The 10,455-nt window shown below is 44.5% G+C and overlaps 1 protein-coding gene across 1 annotated transcript; it reads right to left on the bottom strand.

Moving 5' to 3' along the window:
* Positions 1-5,087: 5,087 nt before the first annotated feature.
* On the bottom strand, positions 5,088-10,096 carry LOC122176464. Its single transcript, XM_042864983.1, is given in 2 exon segments — positions 5,088-6,676; positions 6,678-10,096. Coding segments are annotated over 2 exon segments (3,918 nt in total). The 5' UTR covers positions 9,465-10,096; the 3' UTR covers positions 5,088-5,545.
* Between the last annotated feature and the right edge of the window lie 359 nt (positions 10,097-10,455).

The following is a 10,455-nucleotide window of genomic DNA, read 5'->3' on the forward strand; positions in this document are numbered from 1 at the left end:
TGTTTTCCATATTGATTATTTTTTTTGCAATTTTAGCTATTTAATTCTTAACTTTTAAAATCTTAATGTAAATGATCTTAGGTTTTGCTTGCTTGATCCTCCCCCAACTTTATCTGCAGTATCTTTAAGGGAATTCCTGTTTCTGCAGTGACTCTTCTACAAGAGAAGATGAGGCTCTAGCCTTCTGTACGTTGGCATACCATCTTTATAGTTCAATCACCTTAAGGTTTGCTTCACAGTTCTTTTCTTAATAGTCCACTCCCTATTTTGTTACTTCCACTTCCTTTATCTCCCTGTGAGTCTCATGTGGCTGTAATATCCCTAGAGTATGAACTTTGAGATATTACTGAAAGAACTTATTCGGACTAAAATCTGATGGGGTGAATTGTGATTTTTCGATGTAATGACAGAGATTCTTTGATATCAGTTGGAGTGCAGCTGTGGCATTTGAAAGTGAAAGCTGGCCTTCTGGATTTCTGCTGAAGAATTATAGAAATGACATTTTGCTGAGCTGCTGCTTCATTCTGTGATGGATGTTTTTAATTTTTATTCTGATGGTTTTATCAGACCAATTTCATGTGACGGAGTAGAGAAGCATGAGCAAGTCTATTGAGCTGCACAAGGTTTGCCTTGTATATCTTATATATCTTTCAGATATAAACAAGATTCTTTTTTTTATGTTATTTGTAGCTAACTTCTCACTGTTGAATGCACTGGCTTTCTTAAGCTGAGGAACTAAAATCTAAATGCTGAGCAAATAACTTGTGAACTAGTTATTGGCTCAAAATGCTAAGAATAGTAAATTCAATTGAAATTAAGTTGGTTTCTGTTGGCTGTATTACTGTGATTTCAGCAAGATTTATAAGTTGAAAGAATTGATGTTGTGGATTTTTTTTACTGGTTAAGCAATATTGTTACATCTGCATTATGGACACTGATATTCTATATCTTGTGCTATACCTTACATTATTCATACCATGAATTTTGTTGTTATATTACCTGTTGTCAGTAAAATAATGCCCCAGTAAGGAAGCTTTAAAGTAAAATATAGTGCTATGCTGTGCAAATAAAGTGATAGTATCGGAGGAGTCCCTAGGTGATATATTTCAGGAGAACACATATCAGTGTGCCCCTTCTCATGAATTAATCTTATGTTACTCTCCTGTTCTCACATACTATAAAATGTATCTTCTGTTGTGAAGCCAAAGACCTCTATGTTTTGGTAACATAATAAAAAATTTTAAAGGATAAAACTGTACATCATGAAAATGTATCAGCCATTATTCTTTGACATGCTTTACACAGCAATGCATGGCTAGTATATACCTTAAGAATTATAGGCTCTAAACATTAGCGATAGCATTTTTCTTTCTACTATTTCATGAAAAATAGTGTGGTGAAACTAATATGGCATAATCAAATATTATGAGACTTTTCCAAAACACCTTTCAGTACAGTAAGCTATTTTTAAAAAAATCTTGTTTGCAGTAAATGTTCTACTTCAATTAGCAGTTTACTTGTAGTAAACAAGCAAATAAACTCCAGTTGGACCTTTACAAAGTGCTTCTTGACCTCCACAAGAATTATTTTTACTGTTTAATCTGAATAATTAGAGATGCACTGTTCTTTTTCAAGGTTGCTAATGATATTTTCACATAAAGTTAAATGAAAATAGTGATTCTGAGCCATTACCAGGCATGATCAGAAACAAGTCATTCTGGTTTATGACTTCTGAGCAGGACCACTTTTTTTTTGTCTTGAATTTGTTGTTACTAATTCTTCAGGCTCTGGCAATCCGTAGAATTTTGTGTTTCTAGAGAAGCGTGCTAGACCAGAGTAATAGAAACTTAGTTATATAAAATGAGGCTTAATATTCTTATACTGAGAATCTGAACATAACCAGTGCTTTTTAAGAGAAATCTTAGTCTTACATTTTTTTCTAAGTTTTATGAATAAAACTTCTAGTAATGGATAAATTGACTTGAAATTAAGTATTCTGTTAATCTGTTTTTATGTATTACTTCTGTAAAAATTTTTTTAATTTGAGGATTCTCTTCCTAGTTTCAATCATATCAAGCTCAAACACTGAACCAGAAGTGGTTTTCTTATGTTTTACACTGCTCAGAAAACTTCTGCTTCATGAGGTTTTCTAGTCTAAACTTAAACAGAAATGTGTTTTCAGTGGGGAAAAAGATGTGGTCTTTTATACCCTTACAATAAAATGTGTGTAGTTCCACACAAATAAACCCACTGCCTTGAGTCCTACTTTACTTATTTTCTTGTATTTTAGCTTAGGAGTAATGACAATTGTTTTCACACAGTTTATGTCATTTTCTGTTTAATGAATTGCAATTGTAATTTTTCAGATGTTTCAGCTTGAAGCTGCAGCTTGAAGAAGCCTGTATTTCCTTGGAAATGTTCCTTCTGCGGGCCTCTCCCACTTGTGCTTCTATAAAGTAGACTGTTGACACTATGCATTGCTTTCTGAAAAAACAAGCAGTTATGGGATAAAAGGGAAGATATTCATGTAGATGTAGTAAAGATGGTTTAAACACCAGAAGCAGGGGGTTAGCAAGAACAGTCATGCAGGATCACATGTTCATGCAGTAACATAATGATAACTGTTTTCCTAATGATGTGTCTTTGAATGTACTTTTTAAAACCACTAAATTGGTGTCTTTTATGGAACTGCCTTGTCCAAGATGTCATTCCTAAGTAGCAGTCATTCGGTATGTGGAATTACATTTTCTCATATTTCTATTGGATTAATTAATGTCATTTATTTTGTTTTCCTGATTCCACTAACTTTTCCTGCTCTTTGCAACAGACATCTAACTTTTCTAACCTGAATTGCATTGTATTATCAATGAACTTTGTCAGATTTGTCACATTTTTAAAGCTCAGTTATGAATACGTCAGGCTACATGTGTCCTAGGACAATGTTGGGACTCATTTAGTAACTTCTTTGTGCTGTGAAAACTGCTGTTATTTTTACAATTTTAAATTTATTTTTTAAACTTTAAATTCTTTTTTTTTTAATTCCTTCAAATAGTTTCATTCATTTTCTGCTTAATTAAGAGCCTTTGTGGATGGCCTTTCAGTAGTAGTAGTATTTGTTGTTATTATTACTATTTTTTTAACCTCCCTTATCCATAAATATTCATTCTGAGAACTTCTGAAAGTTAAGTCATTATTTTCCTTTATGGATTCTTTCAATTCAAATGAGTGTGGTTCTGATACCTTTAAACTGTGGAATATAATTTACCTTAACTTTTCTCTGAGAAAATGCGTCATGATCTTGCTGTTCAGATACAGATATGCTTACAGTATTTGGAAAGTCCTTTCACTTGTATTCAGTATATTTTGTGCTGTGTACAAGTTACATGCCTGAGATGATAACTTGGTAATTGCTTCGTGTGACAGAGACAGTCTTTGACTTTTTGCCTATCAGCCTGACAGCCTATCAGACTATCTTTTTTGCACCTCAGTTTCTTCTCAGGAAGCTTCTGTAGTGAAAAAGTTGGAACTAAGATTATTCATAAACATTTAGATAAAAATACTTAGGAACCATCTTAGTTCCAACCTTTTCACTGCCCTCCAATTTTATCTAAATATTTAGAAAATGTGGATAGACTGGAGAGGTTTCAAGGAAGGGCTGCAAGTCAAAAGGCAGGAGAACCTGCCCTGTGAGGAGAGACTGAAGGAGATAGGTCTTTAACCCTGAAGAAGAGAGTCTTGAATGGGGACCTCTTTACAGCTTTCCAGCATTTAAAATGATGGTCAAAGAGAGGATGGATGCTCTTGTTTCGTAGGGAGAATCGTAGAATCCTTAAAATTGGAAGGGACCTTTGAAGGAACAACTTCCTGTCAACAGTTTGTGGGGCCAGTTCAGTCCAGTTCTGTGACTCAAGTATTATGTTCAGTTTTGGGCCCCTCACTACAGGAAAGACATTGAGGCCCTGGAACGTGTCCAGAGAAGGGCAATGAAACTGGTGGGGGGTCTGGAGCACAAGTCTTATGAGGAGTGGCTGAGGGAGCTGGGATTGTTCAGTCTGGAGAAGAGGAGGCTCAGAGGAGACCTCATTGCACTCTACAACTTCTTGAAGGGAGGTTGTGGTGAAGCGGGATTTGGCCTCTTCTCCCAGGCAATGAACAGAACCAGGGAAATGGTTTCAAGTTTGTCATGGTTTTGTGATTTTTGGCTTTCGGTATTCCACATCATAACATCATGTGGGGCACTGGGACTTTAACTGTCAATGCTCAAGTCCTGGGTACCTGCCCTGAAGAGAAGAACTACATTCCCCAGGAGACCTTGTGGTCAGGGAGAGGAGATTTAACTCCTGGCAAGGTCACTTGAGTTCTCTTTCTTGCCTGCCCTTCATTGTGGACACTGCTCCTGTCTCTCTGCTGCTCAACTGGACTGCGCATCTCACCTCAGCATTGTGGTGAGGCCTATCCACCTTTCAGACATTCTCTCTCTCATTATATTTGATTTATTAGCTTCAATTCTGATTATATTGCATTATAGTGTGTTATCTTGCATTCCGATAATATGCTTAGTAAATTAGTTTGTTTCTCCTCAGATCGGTGCTGCTGTTTTTAATTATTTTGGGGTCCCCTGTTTCCTTTTTTCCAGAGGTGCGGATCTGTGGATCCCTCCGCCCCGCTCGTCACGGAACCAGGCCGAACCAGCCCTTAAACCGTTGACAAAGTTGTACCAGAGGAGGTTTAAGATGGACAAGAGGAAAAACTTTTTCTCTCAGAGAGTGGTCAGGCACTGGAATGGCTGCCCAGGGAGGTGGTGGAGTCGCTGTCCCTGGCAGAGTTCAAGAGGCGTCTGGATGAGGAGTCATGAGATATGGTTTAGTAGCTTCTGGAGGATGGTTGGACTAGATGATCTTATAGGTCGTTTCCAACCTTGTGATTCTATGATTCTGTGATTCTAAATGGGGTGGAGGGTGCCATGGACTGATATCCTCAGAGAGGGGGAAAGGGGTGAAGCCTTCCGCCTGCAAAAGGCTTCATACAGGTGTTCGCAATCGTTAGGGACTCATCGGTCTGTCCATCTACCTCGGTGCACACCAATGTGGTGGGTGGTAAAATGGCGTTTATTTGATCACGACAGGAACTTATATAGCCTTGTACAACTTCGTCTACGCCCCTCTGACTCCACGTATAACTTCCCTATCTGGTTACTATTAGCAACTACCCGAGGGTGGAATGCCTCAGGGTCGTCTCCTGGCCAATGGACATGTGGAATGTCCTGTTTCTTCCTTATTTGGTCCTTCTTGCTCTTCCTTCTTATCTTCAGGCCATTTGTTGTCATGGTTTCGCAGGGGCCGAGGGGCCCCTGCAGACCCTGTTCGGCAACATTTCCCCCTCCCTATGCATAAGCGTAACTACTACATTCTAAGCTACTACATCCTGAGAGGACCCTAATCGCGTACAGCCCGAAATCCCCGCATTGCGCCTATACATGCCATTGTCCTCTCAGTTAAGCCTTGCCCCGTTACATCCCGATTCGCAAAATGACCCCATACTAACCTTATACTATCGCACTTTCTGGTTGCCTAGAAGCCTTTTGCATTTTCTTATACTCTACGTGATAGTTGATCGTGCGATTAACCATCCCTTGAATACATCTTAACATGATTTGTAGAAAGCAAGGTGCACATACTATAAAAAGCAAGATAACTACAAGCCCTAAAAGCAGACCCTTCAGTAAATGCACACCCCATTCCCCTATGCCTCCGAACAGTCCTCGTAGCCAATCCCCAATCGGGTCTTTTTCCGCGCCGATCTTGTTAACATGTTCTTTCATAAGCTGGAACTTCTTGTGTATAGATTCACTGTGGTCGCTAAGATTAAAACAACACATCCCCGCAACATCCTCACAACCATGGCCGTGAGCTAGAAGCAGGAAATCAATAGCTGCTCGGTTCTGCAGGACCGCGTGTCTGATGCTCGTAACATCCATTAGTAAATCCCCGAGGAGTGACGTTGTTAAATTGGCCTGCTTAACGGACCAACAAGCCAGTCTCTCGATTTCCCTCAAGGCTTGTGCAGCTGCTACCCCCGGGGCCAGGATGGACGCGAAGATCCTTGCCGTGGCGCTCCAGAGTTGTACTTCGTCCGAGCACGTACTGTCCAATCGTGATATACTTCGTCTGCGTCTTATCGCTGCTCGTTGTGTGTTGGCGAGCATTTTAAGGATCTCCGTGTGATTAGGTGCTAGCATAGTAAGTTTCCCTAAGTAGCAAGGACCCCCTACCGGATGACTTGGGATTCCTTGCCACGCGCGGTCCCCACAGATGAGAAAGATGTTAGGTGGTAGTGCTTTTGGCTTAGTGAAACCCCTACTTTTACAGTTAGCCCATGCCCCTGGTGGAAGAATTGTAGCAGTCCTCCCGCAACATCCACTGGCGTTGCCAAGACGATCACCCTTACAGGATATCTGTACATTTGTACCAGAAAATTCACTCACGTTAAAAGACTGTGTACTATTGATCCAATTACCCCCCATTCTTTCACACTGTTTCCAGGGAGGGCGTGAGCTTTGTGTAGTCAGTCCCCGAGCTGTGCATGTGTAGATGGAAAAGGAATCCTGTTTCCTCTCAGTGCAATTGCTCAATTCCCAGTATCTGTGTTCGTATCTACCGCAATATTCCCCCCCCCGTGAAAAATGTGTATCTATCTGCTGTCACTACTGTAAATGGTTCAGAGGAGTTGGTTTTAGGGTCAAAAAAGGGATTAAACCACGGGGCTATCTGGAAATTACGCATTACCTGCTTACGATTCCATCCGTAGATGCCGGCAGGGTCTGAGTCTGGGGCGAATCCTATACACCTTCCAGCCATAGGGGGTATGTTATCAGCGGCATTAGGGGCGTTGTTGATATTAGGAAGGGATTGAGAGCCTAATAGCTGTAGCTCTGGCGGATCATCCCAGAGGGAGACATTCAATTTTGTTAGTAAACAAATCACTTTCGGATAGTCAAGGGTAATACTATCATTAAGGCTACCCGTGATTTCAGCTGACATGATAAGCCTGTCTCGCCCTAAATCTTTGCAGTTAGTGTCATAGACATACCCTCCGAAGTCCTGTTCTCGAATCTCTATCGGGACACCAACTAAACATGTTTGAAACGGTGAAGTGGCTGACTGCGTAGAGAGACAAAAATCTGTCTGGCCTGTACGGTTCGCCCAAGTGACCCAAAGGTTCCCCAGCTGTTCTAATAGATGTACATCTGCGTCTACTCCCGTAGTCCCATACAAAATCAATAAACAGACAAACACTGTGATTCCATCAATTCTCCCATCAATTCTCGTCGGCAGCAAGGGTGTCTTCTCCGGATCTTTCTTGCTTGTCTCCGCCGGCTTCTTTTCCAGATCTTTCTTGCTCGCTTCCCCAGGGTACCCAAACAGAAATGCCTCAATCATCTCTCGAGATTTCCGCATAGGGATTCCCCCTCCTATCCCGTAAACTTGCGTACTCGCGGCTTGCATCAATGGCCAGTCTGCGGGCCAGTCATCCTCTGAAATAATGGTAACGTCAGCTCCGGAATCCAATAATGCCGTGATATACGTCGTACGCTGCTTCACAGGACAACTACCTGTATTAGTTAACACAACCCTGACCAAGGGGCGATCCTTGTGTTCCATGGTCATTGCCAGCGACACAGTAGGCTGGGTTGAAGGAAGCCATGTCCCTGGGGAGGACCCCTTTTCTAGCTGATGACTCTGACCTGCGCCTGCCTCCCGTGGGGACCTCCGACATGATCTAGCAGTGTGCCCCAGCCCTTCACATAGCTGACATCGCCCACGGCTACCCCCTGGTCTTTTGCCTTTAGGGCATTGCGCCTGATAGTGCCCCTGGGATCCACAGGAGTAACAACGCCCCCGAACGCGATCACCCGATCCACCGCGTCCGTCCCTTTCCTTGTTGACTACCGCCATGACTAAGGGTTGGATGGCCGATGACACGGCCGAGGACACGGCCGACGCTACTCCTTGGTCCGTGAACGGAACAGCCTTCTGTCTGTCTAAAACATATTTAATTATCTCTCCCGGTGTCGTGAGTGTGGAGGGCGCTGCTCGTAAGAGCTGTTGGACATCCGGGTGTGACTTCTGTCTAAGGCAGTCAATAATTACAGGGGCTCGTGCCAAAGATGGAAGGTCCGACCCCTCAACCGCCTTTATAAGGCGATTGGCAAAATCCACAAAGGACTCAGATGGCCCCTGTGTGATATCCGCCCAAGGGTTTGTAGGCTCCGCTAACCGGGCGACCTCTCTGAACGCCTGGAGAGCCGACGCCGTGATAGCTACCAACTCCCCCGGTCTCAAAAGCGCGGCTTGGCCCTCCGGATTCCCGGCCATTCCATCCGCTTTGCCATTTAAGCGATCCAGGTTAGTTCGTTCCCCCCGCCCTTGACCATTCGCGGGGTGTCGAGGGTCTCGGGTAGCCGCCGCTACGACCGTCTGTAGCTGGACGTCCCAAGCATCCATCCACAGAGCATATTGGGCGGGGGCTAATATGACCCTCATAAGATTCGTAACATCATGCGGCAGCAGCGGGGAAGACATAATAGCTTCCACTTCTGCCATAGTAATCGGAGATCGTAAACCTTTAGACCTGACTGTGTCGGCTAATCGCATAATCAATTTTGGCTCCAGAGGGGTCCAAGCCGGTCCCTCTGTTTTTATAACAACGGGCATGGCCACCACAGACGGGGCCGCCGTTGTAAGCTCCTCCCTGATCCTTGCCCAATCAGTCAGGGCTGGCCCAGGGGCCGGATCAGGGCGTCCTAACTCCGCCTTTTGTTCCACCCCTCGGGGCGTACCGTCCCGCCCCGCCGTTGACGTGGTCACGCCCTCCCCCTCCGGCCCTCCCAACCCCTCCAAAGAAGGATACAAGCCACTCCCCACATAAGGAGGAGGGGCGGAGGGGGCAGCGGTGGCGCAACTGCAGCCAACATCTGTCCCGCAACGATAACAGGATGTACCAACGGTTTTAGGCGTGATCGCCTCAACGGTTTTGGGCGTGGTCACCTCTCCCGGCGCCATCTTCGATTCTTGCTGTGCAGCCGTTTTCTTTTCCTCCTCGCCAGTCTGAGGCTCAGTAGTTGACTTTCCTGCGGAATCTGTGGGAGAGACCTTCCCTCCCCCCAAGCCCAACAAAAGCTTCGCCTGTCCAGATGTAACCTGTTCCTCCCGCACTGCCTTCAGTGCCTTCAAAACCAGTCCCCAGGTCCTCAACTCCTCCGACTTCCCGAGTTCCATCACCCGTTGGGAAAGCGCTGCGGTGATGGGATCCCAGGACCCCGGGGAATACAAATCTGAGGGAGATGTTAGCAGTCCCTCCTTTTGTAAAAGAGACAACATTGCCCCTATTTCCTTCTTAGAAGGAGAATTTTTCCCGCAATGGGTCTTACACGCGGACGAAATCACCTTTATGACGGCCTCCATATTCACTCCGCCGGACGTCCTCTCCCGCGGATCACACAACCACCGGGCACCTCTTCCGATGGTTTCCTGGGTCCTCGGCAGGTTAAGCAGGCTCCCGGCCGTAGAGCCCCCTCCGACGCTACCCAGCTTCCACTCTCCTAAGCCGCAGCCCCCTACGCAAGGGTCATCGTCTCCTTCCCCAAGGGAGACGGAAGAGAGCAGGAACGCCACGCCGCCTGTGGCTGACCACTATTCCCTAACTATCACGTCGGGGTCACCAAATGAAGCCTTCCGCCTGCAAAAGGCTTCATACAGGTGTTCGCAATCGTTAGGGACTCATCGGTCTGTCCATCTACCTCGGTGCACACCAATGTGGTGGGTGGTAAAATGGCGTTTATTTGATCACGACAGGAACTTATATAGCCTTGTACAACTTCGTCTACGCCCCTCTGACTCCACGTATAACTTCCCTATCTGGTTACTATTAGCAACTACCCGAGGGTGGAATGCCTCAGGGTCGTCTCCTGGCCAATGGACATGTGGAATGTCCTGTTTCTTCCTTATTTGGTCCTTCTTGCTCTTCCTTCTTATCTTCAGGCCATTTGTTGTCATGGTTTCGCAGGGGCCGAGGGGCCCCTGCAGACCCTGTTCGGCAACAAGGGGGAAAAGGGAAAAGGTAGGGAAATTGGCCTAAGAACCAGTGAAGAGCTAAGGGAAAAAACTAATTAACTAAATATGACAGCAGAATGTCAGATAGCACAATACAATAAAATGTAATTGGAATTGAAGCTAATAAATAGAGAGTGTCCAGAACTGAACTTTGTTTACTTTAATATGAGTAAATGAAGGTGAGGTGGCTAGGGAGCACACACCACAGAGATAAGAAGTAAAAGAAGGGCAGTCTTGTGTCTAGCAAGCAGTTTTATCTTTCCCTCTAAACGGAAAATGGAAATGAAACAGTGAAAGTCCTCTGGGATATGTAGGAGTTCTTCTCTTCTGAGAACCAGGTACC

This window comes from Lagopus leucura, unplaced genomic scaffold, assembly GCF_019238085.1.
Source record: "Lagopus leucura isolate 7727_CA_CO unplaced genomic scaffold, USGS_WTPT01 Super-Scaffold_774, whole genome shotgun sequence".
NCBI classification, from domain to species: Eukaryota; Metazoa; Chordata; class Aves; order Galliformes; family Phasianidae; genus Lagopus; species Lagopus leucura.